Genomic DNA, 19,333 nt, shown 5'->3' with positions numbered 1-19,333 from the left:
GGCAGAAGGACGAAGACATGGCTGGTGCTGACCTACTGACTTGCTGACGCAGCTCCTTCCAGGTCCACTGCGGAGCCTTTATGGAGGCAAAGAGAAGCAGGTGCTCCCGGACGGTGAGGTTGTCGAATAGGACATCCTGCTGCAGACACACGCCCAACTCCCTTCTGATGGAGGACAAGTCTGTCTGCAGGTTCTTGCCATTGATGATGATGGTTCCAGAAGTGGGAGCGTAGAGTCCCGTCAGCATGGATCTGCCAGAGAAAACGAATCAGGAGAGAACAGAGACAACCACTGCTCCTACCAGCCTGCTTTCTACACAATCATTCACAAGTTGGAAGGAGCTTCACGGGATGCTAGCTGCCTTCATCTTGGAAATGTGGGCTTATGACAATGTTTACACTACCCTATATATGCTGATGAGAGACCATTCCAGTTGCGTGGGAGTTTAAGATTATAAATCCAACGTCGTTTTACAGATAAGGAAACCAGCTCAAGAAATGGCATATTTGGGGCGCCTGGGTGGCTCAGTCGGTTAAGCATCTGCCTTTGGCTCAGGTCATGGTCTCAGGGTCCTGGGATCGAGCCCCACATCAGGCTTCCTGCTCAGTGGGGAATCTGCTTCTCCCTCTGCCCCTCACCCCACTTGTGCTCTCTCTCATGCTCTCTCTCTAATAAATAAATAAATAAAATCTTAAAAAAAAAAAAAGTTCAAAGCAAATAGTCCTTTTCATTGTTTAAGCATACTTTAGTCCTACTGAAAGAAGAGAGAGAAATGGACATATTCGCAAGACAAGTTCGACAATGCCCGTGCTCTGTGAGCCCTCAACTTTTAAGCTCGTGATTCCTCCGGGATCCCGCAATTAGATTCTTTAACCAGTGGAACCCAAACCAAAAATCAAGCCTTTGCAGAAGAACACAACCACACAAAAAGCAGAACATGAAAAAAAAAAATTACTCAGGCGATTAAAACATTTGCAGACATCGTTCCAAATTTCATCTTCCCAGAGATAGGCGAGCGAAATTAAACGTAGTGGTAGGACAGTGAGAAGTGTCATAGGACTCTCAAAGACTGAAGTAAAACCATGGAGCATTATTTGTCGGGCATAAAAGAATTAGGGATAAGACCCCATCCCCTGTGTCATTGGTGGGGCCTGCAGACCCCCCCCCCATGTAACTGTCCACTCAGAGCACAGAGTGGCTCTGGCAAAGGGTTCTGTCTGTCCTCTGTCTCAAAACAAAAAGGAAGAAAAAAAATCTAATCTCAGGTGAACTGAGATTGTTCTAAAAAGCCCGTGTGTGATGAGGGTGAAATGGGTCTCACATGACGGTGGTTTTCCCGGCGCCGTTGGTCCCCAGCAGGGCAGTGATCTGGTCTCTGTGGAAGGTGAGGGTCAGATCTCGGACGGCCGCCTTGTGGGGCTCATACTCCTTGGTCACGGACACCAGGGCAACGCCTGGGGGTCCTCCTCCAGGCTTTCCCTCCCCGTTCTGCAGCAAGGAACCTGAGAAGAAGATGCAGATTCATCCTGATGGACTCCAAGAGCCCCCGAAATAATGCTCATGCGTACCAGTCCAGGGGCCTACCTTGGACTTGAATTGTAGCTCCGTGAAACACACACAGCAACTCAAAACCCTTCCTTACCAAAACCAAGGGGCGAATTAGGTAACGGCAAAACTTAAATGAAATGGCTGATTACGGGGGCGCCTGGGTGGCTCAGTCGTTAAGCGTCTGCCTTCGACTCAGGTCATGATCCCAGGGTCCTGGGATCGAGCCCTGTGTTAGGCTCCCTGCTCAGCGGAGAGTCTGCTTCTCCCTCTGCCGCTCCCCCTGCTCGTGTTCTCTCTCTTTCTCTCTCTCAAATAAATAAATAAAAATCTTTAAAAAAAATACATTGCAATGTTGATTGTGGTATAAACCACCATGATGGGAGGCTGTGTATCTATAGGCTGGCCCTGAAGTCCTGCTTTCGTGGAACCAGCAGGCGTAAGTGAGGCAGAGAGGGACAGAGAATCGGGGGTCCCGCCCTGTTTCCCGGGATGCACGCTCCTCGCCTGTAAGGGGCAGGGATGGTCTTGCGCTCACAGGAATGTCGGAAATACTAGCATGTGTGAAACACTTGGCGATCTCTACAGCCCACTCCACCGGGCAGCTGTCCCCCCCTTTGCTTTAGTTTCTCACACAAATTCATGCTGGAACTGAAGCTTCATTCTGCGGCCATATAACATGTGCAAAAACACACCCAGGGCAGAGGGGCTGCAAACAGCAGGTGACGCTAACAGCCCAGGGCTCCGGCCCCCAGGCTCAACATCATCAGGGGATTCTTTCTTGCGACTTGGCCCCAAGCTGTGTTTCTGAGCCCAAGACGGGCCCCGGCCAGCAGACACAGTTACAGAGATTCGAGCGGGGTGAAAAACAGAAGGAAAACTGACCAGAAGGGAAAACATGTACCTAATACTGCTACTCTTTACAAACCTTTATTGTCAAAGTGCTCATTGATGAAGGACAGGTCAGAACCAGGCGCGTGCGGTCTTTTTGCCTCTAACCCACACAAATTCTTCCAGTAGGATGCGGTAAAGGGAAAATGCCATGGTTTCCTTAAACCGAACATTCCTAAAAAATAAGACACAGTTAAAATCGGTATCATTATCTTTTTCTACGTGGAAGATTCTGTACGAGAATGCCTTCACTAATCATACGCAATGTTATTCCATGTTAAAGCGCTGAATACACATCCCTCATATGACCCGGTGACAATCTGGGGGACGATGTATTAGCCATGCAGGGAGCCCTCATGCTCTGTCTTCAGCCTGACCCACGGCCGACTGCTCAGTCCCCTGACAGCCGCCACCCCCGGGAGGCCTTCCAAGCAGGTGTTCGGTGAACAGGCAGGTATTTATCAAAAATAAAAGTCGCGTTGGGGCGCCTGGGTGGCTCAGTCGTTAAGCGTCTGCCTTCGGCTCAGGTCATGATCCCAGGGTCCTGGGATCGAGCCCCGCATCGGACTCCCTGCTCCGCGGGAAGCCTGCTTCTCCCTCTCCCTCTCCCTCTCCCACTCCCCCAGCTTGTGTTCCCTCTCTCGCTGTGTCTCTCTCTGTCAAAAAATAAATAAAAATCTTTAAAAAATAAATAAATAAATAAATAAAAGTCGCGTTGAACAATTGCTGAACGTTCCCCAGAGTAAAGCTCGCCCCAGCCCCGTTGCCCCATTACGTAGCTGTCACTCTTTTGTCCCCGTCTTTGATGTCTGCATGGTTCCTAGACACGGATTAACAGCGTGAAGGAATTAATCCATTAAAACATTTACAAAGAAGAATACATAATGCCAACATTTCCATATGAAACATTGACATTCTTCAAGCGTACTCTCCAAATTCATTCCAGCCCACTTAAGAGTCACTTTGCCTTCATTATATGTTGAAATGAAAGTGGATTTAATTATTAACACCTCTCAATTTTCTTTAACACGTCCATTCTAGCCAAAGTTCGATGCGTGCTCCAAATCCTCCAAGTGACTGAAGAGATAAAGGCCTACGTGAAGACTATTTTAACACTTTGGCCCTCCAGCCAAGGAGAGATGGGTGCCCCTCATCCAGTCTAACCCAAAGATTCAGAGACATGATCCCAAAGCAGAACGGGCAAGTGAAGGAGGGCGTGGGGCTGGTATCCAGTCTAGCAGTCGCTTCTGGTACGGGTTGAGCTGAGTCCCCCAAAATTCATGTCGAAATCCTAACCCCCAGTAACTCGGAATGGGGCAATATTTGGAGGAAGGCTTTCAAGAGATAATTAAGGTTAAATGAAGTCGCTGGGTCAGCCCTCATCCAATCTGATGGGTGTCCTTATGGGAAGAGATTAGGATACAGACAGGGAGTGTGGGCAGATCAACAGGACATGGGGAGGAGGAGGGAGGCCTCAGGAGGAACCAGCCCTGCACACACCTGGATCTTGGACCCCCTCCAGCCTTCAGGACGGGAGAGACTAGATTTCTCTTGTTTAAGCCATGCGGTCCGTGTCATCATGCCCGCCCTCGAAAGCATGCAACAAGCAGAGAGAATGTTCTCCAAGACCCTAGCAAACTACTGACTACCCCTAGCCAGGAAGAGATGAGCCACCCATGGATAATTCTGTCCTATTCCACACTCTCTCCCTTCGGGCGCTGGCCAGGATCCCACCTATGTTCATTCACATGGTCCTGCGACCACACGATGTGGGAGTGCTATTGCCACCTCTCCCTTCCCAGGGGGAAGGACACAGGCTGCCGAGCTGCACGCTGCGGCCCCGCGGCACCTGCCTCTCTGAACACAGGCCTGCAGCAGCGACAACACTCTGTTGCCCGGGATCCAAAAGAGACGGGAGACGCGCATGGGAATGGAAGGAGGAGGCCCTGCGCACGGGCATGCACGCTGAATTTGCAGAAATAAACAGAGAGAAGCCGATAGAGGCAGAAGTAGACTCTTCGGCCAGTGCTGGTAGTTGCTCCTCTGGCCCCTGCACCGTCTTCTGCTGAGGGACCCCGCTCCGGTGACCATCGCTCACTGCCCTTGACCGCGCCAGCGTGAGTGGGCACCAACTGTGGGACGGGCAAGTGGGCGGTGGCTCCAAATGCCTTGGGGGTCAGAGGCTGCATGAGCAGAGGCAAAGGCGGCTCCCGGACGCATGGACAGGAGTCTCAAGGACCCCGAACTGTCCCCAGGAGGTCCCATGAGACCTGATCTGGGGTCACGGCTATGGGGACGGGAAGGACGGGAGACGCAGGAGGGGCCTTTCAGAGTTAGAAAATTCACGTCGGAAGATAGAAATTGGAAACAAATTGAATATTAACGGCCGGTTTGCTAATTAAAACATCCCTGCTCTAATCTGTTTGCACTTTTAAAGTCCTACTAATTAATCTATTAATGTAAATGGATGGGGAGGGAAGGCTGCCAAATCCGTTAGCAGGGAGGCCACTCAGCTCCTAGGCTGTCCTTGGCACTCTGCTTTTGCTTGTAAATCCAAACGTGTTTTACGTGCACTCTACGAGCACAAGCATCCTGCTCACGTTACCATATGTAATCGGGCACATTAATATATGCAAAGGCCCTGCGCTTCTCCAGAGCTCTTCTCCTCCTGGGGAGCTGCCTGCTGGCTCTCGCGGGCCAGGAAACTCATTAGCATTGCCCCCCAAAACCTGACAGTGATAAAAGCAGAAGTCAATGCAACTAGACAGATCGAGCGAAATCAGATTTAATTGGAAGCACATAAAGAAGGGTTTATGAAATGAAAAGACTTCGAGAGGGCCAGATGTCTGCCAGGAAGCTCTGCGCAGGCCCGGGGATCTGCACTTGACCTTGAACCTGGCAGGCCAGGAGGCCGGGTCCTTACGGGGCCTCCCTCTCAGACGCCAGGGTGAGAAATGCGGGGGTCTGGACCCACCCCATCACTCCACGGACAAGACCAACAGAAGGACACAGAAAGCAACAGGGAAACTGCCCACCCAGCCCCGGCGGGGGAGGCCTTGTTACCCGCCAGAGCCTCACAAACAGCGATCCTCAACTTGCTGAGACTCTCACAGAGGGTGTTCTGGAAATGTGGAAAGGGGTACTTTTGGTTGGAACAGTGAATGGGTGTTTTAAATCGTAGGTTTTATTATTATTCAGGCATGGGGAGGCCAAGAGATCAGGAAACCGGCCTTTGAAAAGATGGGTTGCTACTCAGGTCCCGGAAGGAGGGGACACCGGGCACCGGGCAGGGCCACGCGGGGAAGCACCAGGCTCCATCAGGAGGCACAGGGCAGGGGAGCGCAGGCAAGAGCCTTTACTGTGGCTTCTGTGGAAGGAGCAGGTGAGGTAGGGAGAGCAGGCTCTGGGGCACAGCGGCTGTCCCTAGTTGCTCGGTCCCTGGGGCAATGAGGGCAGGGGACAGGATAGCCTACAGAGGGGGTGGCAGGGGGTAGCTCTGGATGGCTGGGTTTGCAGATGAAAAGGGAGCTCACCAGCAAATCCTTTACTATCTCTAGGATTGGCTAGCCCTTGGGGGACGGTCCCTCTTGGGTCCCTGCGGCTCCAAGATGTCAGAGTATCAGATATACAGAAGATAAAAAAGCAGGTTAATAAATAGGGGGTAGCACAGATGGCCCTTAGTGGGCGGGCATCTGGGTGGAGGGTGTCCTACAAAGGGCAGAACAACGCAGCTCAACAAAGAATTGCCCTTGACCTGCCTTCTGTGAGGCTCATCCCACACAGCCATGCAAGTGAAAAGCCCCCGCTAGGGATGCCTGAGTGGCTCAGTCGGTTAAGCGCCTGCCTTCAGCTCAGGTCATGATCCCAGGGTCCTGGGATTGAGCCCCACATCGGGCTCCCTGCTCAGCGGAGAGTCTGCTTCTCCCTCTCCCTCTGCCACTCCCACCTGCTCATGCTCTCTCTCTCTCTCTCTCAAATAAATAAAATCTTTTTTAAAAAAAGAACTTCTAAAACTCAACACCCAATAAAACAAATAATCCAATTAAAATATGGGCAGAAGACATGAACAGACATTTCTCCAAAGAAGACATCAGATGGCCAACAGACAAATGAAAAGACATTCAACATCACTCATCAAGGGAGCAATGCAAATCAAAACCACAACGAGATACTACGTCACACCTGTCAGAATGGCTAAAATCAACAACACAAGAAACAACAGGTGTTGGTGAGGATTCGGAGAGAGGGGACCCCTCATGCCCTGTTGGTGGGAATGCCAACTGGTGCGGCCACTCTGGACAACAGTATGAAGGTTCCTCAAAAAATTAAAAATAGAAATACCACACTACTTGGCATTTACTCAAAGAATATAAAACCACCAATTTGAAAAGATATACGCACCCCTATGTTTACTGCAGCATTATTTACAAGAGCCAAGCTATGGAAAGAGCCCAAGTGTCCATCAACAGATGAATGGATAAAGAAGATGTGGTGTATATATACAATGGAATATTACTCAGCCATCAGAAAGAATGAATTTTGCCATTTGCAGTGACATGGAAAGAATTAGAGAGTATTATGCTAAGTGAAGTAAGTCAGAGAAAGACAAATACCATATGATTTCACTCCTATGTGGAATTTAAGAAACAAAACAAACCAACAACAAAAAAAGGAGACAAACCAAAAAAAAAACCCCAAAAAACAAAAAAACAGACTCAACTCTAGAGAACACACTGATGGTCACCAGAGGGGAGGGGGTGGGGGATGGGGGAAACAGGTGATGGGGATGAAGTGCACCTGTCGTGATGAGCACCAGGTGATGGATGGAAGTGCTGAATCTCTGTATTGTGCACCTGAAACTAATATTACGCTGTATGTTAACTATACTGCAATTACGATTTTTTAAATTTTAACTAAGTATTATTATATTTTATCCCTTATTTCATAGACAGTTTGGTCCACAGCAATGATCTCCCATATCCCACCCCCACATATATTCCTGTAAAACAGAATTCCATAGATGTGTAACTAGTTCACAGGAGTCCATATTACAAATGCAAAACTGATTCATCTTCAGTCCACACTCTTAGATAGAAATGTAGGTTTGCCAGAGTTTTGCTTTCAAAGATAACATGCAAAGAACATCTATGTGCACACATACTTTGCATTCACCTGGCTATTTCTTCAAATTTCTGAGTCAAAGAGAATAAACATTATTTTAATTTTTTAATTTTTTATTTTTTATTTTTTATCATTTTTTAAAGATATTATTTTTAAGTCATCTCTAGACCCAACACGGGGCTTGAACTCATGACCCCGAAATCCAGAGTTGCCCACTCCACTGCCTGAGCCAGCCAGGCGCCCTGAGAATAAACATTTTAAGAATTTTTTAACATACGACAAATTTGACACACTCTACTGCTTGTAGAAATTCCCTTTTTAGTATTTTTTATTTAAATGATTTATGTGGGCTTTGTTATATTAACACAATGCTTCATACGAAATGGTATAAATTAATGTGGAGAAAATCAACACACTTAAAATGGTAAATATCCACATTAAGGAACATGGCATCTCTTTGTATTTATTCAAATCTATTTTATGTTCACCATTTTTTTTTAGAGGGAGCGTGGGGAGTGGGGAGGGGGACTATCGCCAATTATTTCATTTTCCCATAAACTAAACGCCTACACAGAAAAATCAGGCCCATATTCCTCCACAAGTCATTACAGTTTTCATCCGAGAAGGAAACATTGTCGTCTATGCTCTGTGCGACATGAAAATACTTTATAAGTTTATCATATATCAACCTTTCTTTTTATGATGGTTTATTCAAGTTATTTCCTCATATTTGTATTCAGATAGGTCTTCTTAAAATGTGAATTGAGAATGTTAACATTTTCTTTCATGGATTCATTAAACAGTTTTTATAAGCTTGTGAAGCGTCCTGTAACTATATTTATTTGGATATTTTAAAATTCTTATAATAGAAACTCAATTTTTATTATTTATGTCTCTGGCATCATGGTTAGAAAGGCCTTCGCTCTCTTTACAATCATAATTTTTCTAAAAAAAATCATACTTCCCCTATTTCCTCATTATTTTTAGTAATATTTATCTCTGATAAATTCATGAATTTTTAACCTTTCTCATTGATTAAAAGTGCGACCTTTAACACAAATGAAATTACTACAGTGGGTTGGCTCCCAAACTTTCTGGTCCGTTCCACTGCTCTATTATTAGGTAAGCACTCAGCCACTTTAATCCCTGACAGTTTACAGTGAGGTTCTGTGTGGTCATCAGCCACCAGTCCCCTTCATTATTTTCAACAGTTTTTGACCACTGTCATTAATTTACATTTCTAGCTGCCCTTTAGAAACATTTCATGAATCAAAACCAAATTCCCTTTTCAGTATTTTTTATTTAAATGATTTATGTGGGCTTTGTTATATTAACGCAACGCTTCATACGAAATGGTATAAATTAATGTGGAGAAAATCAACACACTTAAAACGGTAAATATCCACATTAAGGAACATGGCATCTCTTTGTATTTATTCAAATCTATTTTATGTTCACCATTTTTTTAGAGGGAGCGTGGGGAGTGGGGAGGGGGAGAGAGAGAATCTTAAGCAGGCTCTACGCCCAGTGAGGAGCCCGACGCGGGACTTGACCTCATGACCCTGAGATCATGACCTGAGCCAAAGTCAAGAGTCGGATGCTTAACTGACTGAGCCCCCCAGGTGCCCCACTGCCAAATTTTTTACTTTCTTATTTGATACATACTCTCTTCTACGTTAGATTCACGCCGAGATATTTTACTGCTCTTGAGAATGTTACCACGTCACATTTATTGCTGACACGCAGCAAAGCTGGTGGTTCTCCTGTCTGTGCGTTTGAGATCAGTCATCCCAGTGGTCCTGCCTTTCTTCAACTGATTCTTGCATAGGACCTGCCAACAATGGTGGTCTGTCTCCTGGTTGTGACATCTCTGTCTTGCTGTGTTTTGCTTCCTTCCCCAGTGGCTGGAGCCTTCACCTCAACATCTAATTCCCGCCCATGACAAGCACCTACAGGGGACGCTGAGCGTGACAGGGGACGCTGAGCGTGGCAGGGGACGCTGAGCGTGGCACGGGGCACCCCAGCTGAGACATGCTCGCCTGTCCTCCCTCTCCAGTCCCCCGATCTCCTCCCCACCTCACCTTCCCCGGTCCCCGATGGCCCTGAGAAGACACTGCAGCCATGAGAGAGCCTCCCAGGCTCCCACCATCATCATCATCATCATCATCATCAAACCCAAAGCGCTTCTCCACCTGCTTCCCGACAGCTTCAGCTGCTGCCCCGTTTCAGATCTGACTCAGCCGCGCTTGCAAAACCTGCCGATCTACCCTCCTTCCCGGGATCTCTGTCTCCATCCCCCCCGCCCCGTCTCCGTCCTGGAGCAAGCTGCACCTGCAGAAGTGAGCAGGACCGGGGGTTCGCTCGCTGGAAATGCCTTACTTTAAGATAGGACAACGTTCCCACCGTGGTTCCTCATGCCTCCCGTCCTGAAGGAGGAGGGGAGAACTCAGCTCCTTCTGGATTCCTGCCCAGATTTCCTGTGGATCTCTGCACTGCCAAGGGTAACCTGTCTTCGCTGGGGTTTATGCTTGTCTGTGGACACATCACCATTTTATATGTAGCTGTAGGTCTCTGTCCCTTAATGTTGTGTTCAGTGCGGTGAGCCCTGACTGTGCAAAGCTCGGTTCTTCCTCTCCTTGGTTAATGACTGTTCCATTTCTATTCTGTTTCACTTGGTCTGTGTGTCTCCTCATCAGGGAGAGCATCAGTCTGCAAGGCCCGTCTGTCTGTCTCCTTCCAGCCACCTGTCTGCATCTCTCCCAATTCCGGGGACACCCAGCCACCCTCCCGTCCCCGGCCGTGACTTGGCACCCTATTCCTTTGCTCGTGACCCCCTTCCTCAAATATTTTAACATCAATATCACGTGCATACTTTCTAACATCCCTCCCTTGTGCCGGCTAGCTGCCTTTTAATATCCAGTGCTTGTCATTCGATTTTATTTCACCTTGGTATTCCTCAGTTAACTTTTTTTTTAACTTCTTATTTCCTAGAATCCAGTTTTTCTTTAATTTTATTCAAAGTCCCCAGACCACGCAATCTAAAATTCCAAAATGAAACACATTGCAGGTTTATGCACGCTCTCTAATTCTTGGAGGCCGTGTGTTCCTGATTTTCTATAAGATACTCTTGTCAATGGCACCTTTCATTTGGATTTTTACTCATCCTTCAGTGACACATGAGCGTTCCAAGTCTGAAAACAGAATGGACGGATTGTCTTTGTATCCTTTCATAGTCAATGCGTGTATGATTAGAACATCTCTCTTTCTATGTCTCTCTCTCTCTCTCTCAGTTCTTAACTTTAAAGGTTAGATGCCACTTGAAATATCCAGGTGCTTTGGAAAATACAGAGACAGAATCACAAGTCATTTCAGCAAGGGTATAGAATATCATCAAAACATTACTGCTAAAAATATAAGATAAACTATAAAAGCTATTTCTGCTCTTTTCGGCCTGAGCCAAGCATGTGGTATGTGTACCTCCTTCCCCACAAACACAGCAGGGAAAACCATTACTGTTGGTGGCCCAGCTTCCCGTGGCCTCAGGATGCACCTGCCACACCACGGGAGAAATCCCACACTTGACGCCGCTGACACTCCGGGTTTGGAGGTGACACCTGACCCCGGCCCCCTGCACAGCCCCTCATTCTCAGCCTGGTTTTCGTCCAGGTTCTGTCCCCAGCTGACCTGGCCAAGAGAAAGACCTCTCCACTCCTGCTCCACACCGTCACTGATTCCTGCCCGACCTGGTCCCCGTGGGGCCAAGGACGTATGTGCCCCCAGGCTCTCCTGCCCTCACTCCCCACATCCCTGATCCTGAGAACCCTGATCCTAGGTCTTTCCTGTTCTTTGACAGAAACTCCCCATATCCCTGATCCTGAGAACCCTGATCCTAGGTCTTTCCTGTTCTTTGACAGAAACCCACTTGGGAAGCTGCCTGGTGGCCGGGTTGGGGCGGGCGAGCGGAGAGTCCGTCAGGATCGAGGCACTTCCGTTCTATCCTCGCATCGCCTTTACCATTTCATTCAGGACTCGGGCAGCCCATCTCCTCTTCAAGCATTCACACCTCCCTCTAAAACGCATCCTACGAACGCCCTCTCTGAGGTCTCATTTAAATTTAGAATAATTACTTATTCTTCTAATACTCATGTATATTGCTTTAAACTGCTTTTTTAGCTTATTTGGGGCATCTCTTACCATGCAGAATTCTTACCAGGAATCAAGTTGCTCAAGTACCATCCACATAAAAAATAAAGGCCTGAATCAAAGAGAATCATCCAGCAAACCCAGCCAAATGTCATGCCCATTTGTTCCGGAGCCTGGTACATGTTACCGCACTGAACCCCTGGGAGGAAGGAAAAGGTCAGAGTCAGAACCGCACACCCTCTCTCAGGGCAGCTTCAGGTGAGTGAGTCCGTGCGTCCTAGAACCCCAAAGCCAAGGTGGACGCAGCCGGGTCGAAAGGTAGGGCATCCCGCCAATCACAATTCCTCAAGTGAATTGGGAGCCTGCTTCATCTCAGTGGATTTCAAGGAAATCAGGTGGAGTGGCTTTAACCACATTCGAATATCTAACATTTACGATTTTGTGTGTGTGTGTGTGTGTTTTAGTGTTGCTTTACTTCTATCTCGACTTGTTGCCTCACCAAAATGCATCTATCCAGGGCAACCGGGCCGTGGGGGGTATTCACATCAGCTGAGGCAAACACCAGCGTCTCGATCCAAACGTTCCACTTGTAATAAAGACCTTCTCCTCCCGCACTTGCAAGAGGACCAACTGGAAACGCCTCAACACCTGAATCACTGGATCTCGTTTTACAAAAGCCTCCCCTTCCTTACCTGCTTCTTGCCCTTCCAGGAAGGTGATGAGAAACACTCCTTGTCCAAAGGCGGTGGTGGAGAGCAGGGACTGCCCAGGGGGAACGGAGAGAGAAACAGTACGTTAGCGCTTGACGGAGACCCCAGAAAACCCACGGCACTAAATTCAAACAGAGAGGCCGCAGGGTGTTCCCACCGAGCGTCACCAAAGCATCGCTCCGGGCGGTGATTTCAGTATCTGACCCGGAAGACTGAGCCAAACGTCAGCCCACTCTGAAAAGCCTGATAACAAGCTAGTTTTTAATGTGGGGAAGAATTCTTTCTCTTTACTGCGATGCTTGAAATGCCATAGACCCGACGCACCGCATACAGAAATGCGTAACTCGAAACAGTGGAGAACAGAACGGAGCGATTTCTTGTTTTTTATTATTATGTGAATGCCCTGGAGCGTGGTGAGGGCAGACTGATGGAACATCCACATGATTCTGCACTAGCGAGAGAGCCCACTGGAGGAAAATGCTGCTTTATTTCCACTGGACAGGTCCTACGTCCACAAAAAAGCCCACTGAACATGTATTTTACGCTTAAAAAGATCGTGTACCAGAGTTAGATTTTTTCTTTTTTTTTCTGGCAAGGAAACATTTGAACATGCAAAAAGGAAATCCAACGGTGTATGCTGGAACATTTAAACAGATGGATTGAAGTAAAAAACACACATGACAGTATTTGAAATTCAGGCCAGGTGGTCAGTTGGCTCTTTCCCTACATGGAAGGAGTATGGGGGGGTGGGAGGGGGGTAAAGGATCCCAGGAGTTTTAATGATTCCGGAAACAGCTAATGAACACTAACCCAAAATTACTGGTTCTGAATTATTGCAGGTGCAACATCAGCTAATTGGAACTGGTGAGCACCTATCAATGGATTAAAATCCTGATTCAAGGTGGCATTTCTTCATCGTGCTGTGTGTCCACGGCCAGTAGGAACCATGGAGCTTTATGGATGCTGGAGAAAAATAACGTGGCCTTCACAGAGGTATTCTACCCTGAGGCTCCAAGTGAGCAGAGAAAGTGACACCGTCCCAACAGGCAAGGGTCCCTCAGCCGTCATGACGCTGTTCAGGGACAGGTGACTTCTGAGGGCCTTCAAGTGCCCCAGAGGAGGCTGAGATTCTACCCCTCCTTGACACCTCCCAAATTCTCCCTTAGTGGTTCCAGTCACACCTCCCAACAGACTGCAGTTGGGGAACCTGGCCTGACCTGTGGGGGGGAAGAGAGATCTGGGGCGGGCCGTCCTCAGCCACACACGCGTCCCTTCCCTGTGGACAGAGTCCCCTGCGCCCGCCAGGCATGTCTCATCCAAGAAGGAATGAGTGTGTCTCTTCTATGTATTTCATATCGCACACCTGACAGAATTCTCGTACTTTTTAAATGGATGAATGATTCCGACATTGCTAACGGAGGGATCTTTCCACTTAATGTGAGGTCATTCCTGATGCTTCAAGAAAAATGCTTAATTTTTGCTGCTAGAATAGCTTTGGAAAGCTATCTCTTTCCATCCAGGAAACAAAGAGACACGGAGGTCCTACGCTGCCTTTGGGGTATGACCGATTTCCAAAAAGTCTCCAGAGGAGAGTCCCTGTTATGTGAAAAGCGCCAAATCTTCACGGGCTGCCTTCTAGCAAAATCACTGCAATGCCGCTGAATGGCAGCTGCAAGGTCTGCCTCCGGGGGCCGAGTAAAGAGGAGCAGGGATCAGGAAGCCCACCTAGATCTGAAAATGACAGGCGGATGGGCGGATGTCGTGACTGATTGGTTGGGTAGATACAGCAAAGAGAAAGAAAAGACAGCCCACTTACCAGAAACGTCTGAATGACAACACTCAGTTGGTTATGGAGAACCAACAGCACTATGTAGGGCAGAAAGCTGATCATATACACCAGGCTGGTACAGAGGGCAGCCGTGTTCGCTTGGCTGAAAAACACACTCAGGAAGTAACTCATCATGATGACCGACACCCCAAAGTCCAGGAGAAAGAGGAAAACGATACAGGCATTGCTGTGCGCGAAGATGCCGCTCGCTTTGAGAATGACGGCCAGGGTGGCGCTGCTTAAGGCCAACACAGCCAGGTTCTCCAGGAACCAGGCCAGGAAGAAGACAGTGGGGTGCACTCCCATCATCCTCATGTACTGTCAAAAGAACGAAACGCAGAGTTATCACCCGGATCCTTGAGAAAGAACAGATCAGATCACAGGAGAGAGGTGGCACTAGAAACTTCCATGTTGGGGCCCACGTGGAAATCAGCCTCGCACAGACCCCAGAGCCCAGCACCCGTTCTGGCGAACGCTCCCCTGGGGAGGTCACGGCCGCGAGCCCACACAGTGGAGGGGCGGGGGCAGACCCCAGCCCCCAGGTGCTCCCTTATCCATTTGGACTTTGCTGGTTTTGTTTCTTTTCCCCTTTTTATTTTTTTGGTGTTTTTAGTTGTTTTCCTTCTTTTTTAATCTTTCATCATTTTGGTTGTGTTGGTTTGGTTTAATGAGGACAAACAGAACAACGAAGGGAGGGGGGAAATACTGGACCTTAAGCTGTTCGAGTTGGGCGTCTCTCGTGTGAGTGTTAGAATGCATTTTGCAAAACCACTCAGCTTAAAGTAATAACAAAACTAATGCATCCGTTAAAGCTCCTGTTTTCTGTCTGTAACATCGGGGTATCTTGGAGGGTGGGGCCGGTCACTGGTAAAATGAGACCAATTCAGCGTGACTGACCCCTGGTCCCCAGTCCCCACGTCCAGGGGCCCCGCTAGATGGGGAGGAAACACAGCAATGCAGGGAAAAAATCCGTTCTAAATAGGTGAACAACGTGGGAAACAGCAGTGAAAGTCCCAGTCAGAACTAAACGTGAACACTGCACTTGACCTCGCTGCTCCTTCACCTCAGTTAATAGGAGGCAAGAGGTTAATGTGCACCCATCCTCCGCGGAGGCCGGCCTTCACCGGGTACTTTCAGGAACTTTCACTCTTTAAGAGCAGTTTTGATAGTATCCGGTTTTAACGATATTAAAACAAAAACAGCAAGGTGGCCGTGAAGCCATCTGACCATAAATCAAGGTGGGAAGTCCGCCCTTAGGTCTTTTCAGGTTGTAGAAAAATTGCTGATGGGCATTGCTGGCCCCCTTCTTTGAACCTGGTGTGCCCGTCCCTGGGCTTCCTTCCATCCCCACAGGAAACACCGGTTAACCTGGCAGGGCGTCAGGCTGCAACGTGAAATGCTTTCCCCCCAGGGCCCCGTCCCGGCTGTGCACGGGAACCCCGGCAGAGAGGAGGGCAGGCAAAACTGAGTCCGGGGGTGTTATGGGACAGAATTCAGCTCCAAGGCCCCCGCCGCCCCTGCTGGTCCCCCAGGCAAGCGGGCTCGGCTGGTTACCTCTTCCATCTGGATCTCTCGCTCGTAAACCAGCTTTCGGACCATGCTGGCCACAGACACCATCCACATGAGCATCATTATCAGAGGGAAAAAGAAGCCGACGTTGTTCAGAAATCTGCAAGGAAATAATCCCGTCAGCACCCAAGGGCAAGGACAGTGGTTCTACTCAGAGTCCGGCTCACGCATGCATGCATTTTCACGTTGTCCTTACAAGTGACAAACACTTTTAACTCGTTTGGCCATTTCAACGGGACGGCTGCCTGGTGTCCTGATTTAGTAGGCATGCGAACTCAGGAAGGAGACGCACTGGTTGGAGGTCCCTTGAGCGGCCACTGTCCCCCACCCCCAATCAGTGCTGACACCTTCCTAGGCAGAGCAGGTGGGGAGAAGGACACAGGCCGTTCACGCCTGACTACAACTTTCCCCACTTAGTTGGGACCATTGTGTTTCTTCAATGCATGATCTCAGTTGACCATAGATTATTGCCTTACAAGATGCCTGAAAAGTGCCCGTTGAAAGTCTCCCTGTTGCGGGGCACCTGGGTGGCTCAGTCAGTTAAGCGTCTGACTCTTGGTTTTGGCTGAGGTCATGATCTCAGGGTCGTGGGACCGAGCCCCGCATCGGGCTCCATCAAGGAGTCTGCTTGTCCCTCTCCCTCTGCCCCTCCCCACCCCGCTCCCGTGCACACGCGCTGTCTCTCATAAATAAATAAAATCTAAGAAAGAAAGAGAGGGAGGGAGGCTCCCTGAGCCATGGGTTGGTTTAATTCATCACGGAGGCCGCCCAGAGGGGCAAGCCATTTGACTGGGCGTGTGGTCCATGATTGAACCGAAGAGAGAAAGGTCCTGTCGTGAAGGATCCTGCATTCGGGGGTGGGGGGCGGGGGAAGCACCTGACATAAGCCAGGACAAGGAGATACACAGCACAGTGTCAAGCACGTGGAAGAACAGCTTCAGCCCCAGTGGAAAGGGATGCTATCTCAAACAGGGTAGCTGGGCAATTTGTCTATAGAAGAAGCATCAGAGCGGAGAGCAGATGAAGTAAGGAAATGAGTCCCGCAGGAATCGCAGGGATCTGGAGGAAGATGGCTCCGGGCCGAGGGGCAGCAAGTGCAAGCCCTGGAGGTGGGAGCATGGCGGCACGGCTCTGGAGTGGCCAAGGACCACGTGGGTTAGGAGATGGGGTCACGCATCAGCTGGGCCAGATCCTGCAAGGATTTTCTACATCTGGGCAACAGTGGATTTACTCAAAGAACAAGGGAATTCCGCAAAAGGGCTTTGGAAGGGGGAGAGGGAAATGCGGAGGGGACCTATCAAGTGTATGGTTTTTAAAAAGACCACTGAATGCGGTATAGACAGAGAAGTGAAGGTGGCAAAGCCCATGAAGAAGGAGTGGGAAGGCCAAAGCAGACGTGCAGCAGTGTAGACAAGACAAGCGTGCTGGCAAAGATGCCGACCTGCAGACAGAACCATCTCGCCGGGTCCCTGTTGCAACAGCCCCCAGACCGCCCCTTCAGAGTGTCAGCCACAGCGCGGGCCATCTGCCCTTCCCACTGGACGGTGAGCCCTCCCTCTATACCTCCTCTGCTTGGCAAAGGCCATCCACACATTAGAAACCAACTATCTGTTAAGGAAACTGCGAATGAGTAAAAAAAGAGGGGGAGGGTGGGTTAACGTCTTTGTTTTCGTTTGTTTTTCTGTCTAAGACGATTATAATGAGCCATCAAATTGGTGAATCGCATTTTAAAGCTCAATATCTGTTAACTCCAATGCTATCCAGAGACACTAAATAGTTAACTCATATGCTACTCAGTGTTGTGATTTTTCTGAGGCTTTTTAGTCCTTGTTTTTTATAGTTTCCAGTGCAAGTAGAAGGCTACGAAGAGAAAGTGTCAAATCCTATGTAAACCTGCATATCTCACAAGCAATATCTCTTCTCCCAGACTAACCCCATTTACAGCAAAAAATGACTCTTGGATCACTTACAAAGTTAAAAACAACTAATACAGAGCTTATTTGGGGGATGGGAGGGGTTTGAAAAGAGTTTATCTATGTGTTCATGAACAATGTCTTTTTTACTTAAAAGCACTGGAACTGGGAGCCTGGGTGGCTCAGTCGGTGAAGCATCTGCCATCGGCTCAGGTCATGATCAGGGTCCTAGGATCGAGCTCCGAGTCAGGCTCCCTGCTCAGTGGGGAGCCTGTTTTCCCTCTCCCTTCCCCGCCCCACCCCCGCTTGTGCGCTCGCACGCTCTCTCTCAAATAAATAAAATCCTTAAAATAAAAAGGGCACTGGCATTGACGGCTGTTAAACTCTGTTCTTCCAGCAACCTGAGCCTTACAGAGGAGCCAATAAGTATCCCACACAAATATTATGTGAAGATTCCATCTGAGTTACTGCCCAGAAGTCACACTGGGTCAGGATTCTATGTGTGTCTGGAGCTATGATGTGCGTGTCCTATGGAACCCCCCCCTGCATCTTCATAAAGGAGAAAGTCATGACAGGCTTGCAAGTGAATAAACCCAACTCTGGAGTTCCTGCAGCCACTACCCCAGATTCCAGAGAACATCCAGAAGCTCTGCACGTACATGGCTGAGTGAGGCCACTTGGGAGAAATTGCACGGGATGAGAAGTTGGAATACACGGCTTGTGTACCTCACCCTTTCCTAATCCACTCCTGAAAACCAGTCTCAGATCAATAAGAGAAGGGAAGAACGTTCATTCTGATTTTGACAAATGCTTGGAAGTACTTGAAACAGCTGCTAAAAACAATCAAGGTCAAGAAGGAGGCACACAAGAAAGCGGGTAAGAGAGATATCAGTAGCAAAACCCCACCCTCTGCAGAGCTAGAAGGTGCCATCAAAATTGTGCCTCTTAAATTCTAGGGGCACGATCTGAGGGTACAATATATAGAACAGTATGTGTTAAGTGGGTGCCAAGCTGCATGTTAAGGGGGATGGTATCGGAAGCCACACCTGTGCCCAGACCCTATGGCCAGGGAAAGAGAAGAGGAGCATTATGTGAAGACCACATGTATCTGCAGGAAACGCTCAGTCCTTGTGGCCATTAACATCACCTGGTGCTCACCACTAATGGGACCCCTTGCAAATGACTGGGCAGGAATTCCTAATTCATTCAGAATGAGTAACAACCATAAGAACAAAAATCCAGCACATTTATATAAGGAATAAAGGTGGTTGAGTCCCATCGTTACCAACAAATGAAAAACATGTGCCCAAAAAGATGGTCACATGAGGCAGTTGAAAATAGCGAACGTATTTTTTGCCATCAATGGAAAAATATTTAATAAGGCAATTCCATACATAAAAAACACCCTACAGCAGAATTGTTACAATTCGGTGATGAGGTGGCAAGAGAGCAAGAAGATAGGAAATGGGAACTGGGAGAACCTAGAAAGAAACAGAAGGGAAAGAGTAGCCATCAGACAAATGAAGATATAATTAGAAGAAGCGCAAGTCAAATTGATATCGCACAAAAAGTGGTACGGGACATTAAAAATTGACATAAGAAACACAACTAAA

The 19,333-nt window shown here is 48.4% G+C and overlaps 1 protein-coding gene across 1 annotated transcript in view; it reads right to left on the bottom strand.

Annotated features, from left to right (window-relative positions):
* The window catches only part of ABCA13 (ATP binding cassette subfamily A member 13), a 375,994-nt gene that overhangs the window by 209,447 nt on the left and 147,214 nt on the right, over positions 1–19,333 (bottom strand). The window contains exons 32-38 of the mRNA XM_078059915.1: positions 15,793–15,907; positions 14,227–14,556; positions 12,393–12,462; positions 11,768–11,899; positions 2,474–2,611; positions 1,322–1,502; positions 33–251 (exon numbers count right to left, since the gene is read on the bottom strand). Coding sequence (XP_077916041.1) covers positions 33–251; positions 1,322–1,502; positions 2,474–2,611; positions 11,768–11,899; positions 12,393–12,462; positions 14,227–14,556; positions 15,793–15,907 — 1,185 coding nt within the window. The remainder of the gene's footprint in view (positions 1–32; positions 252–1,321; positions 1,503–2,473; positions 2,612–11,767; positions 11,900–12,392; positions 12,463–14,226; positions 14,557–15,792; positions 15,908–19,333) is intronic.

The sequence above is a fragment of the Halichoerus grypus genome, chromosome 12, assembly GCF_964656455.1.
Source record: "Halichoerus grypus chromosome 12, mHalGry1.hap1.1, whole genome shotgun sequence".
In the NCBI taxonomy this organism is placed as follows: Eukaryota; Metazoa; Chordata; class Mammalia; order Carnivora; family Phocidae; genus Halichoerus; species Halichoerus grypus.
The sequence above is the reverse complement of the archived record's forward strand: the minus strand, read 5'-3'. Positions and strand labels throughout refer to the sequence as shown.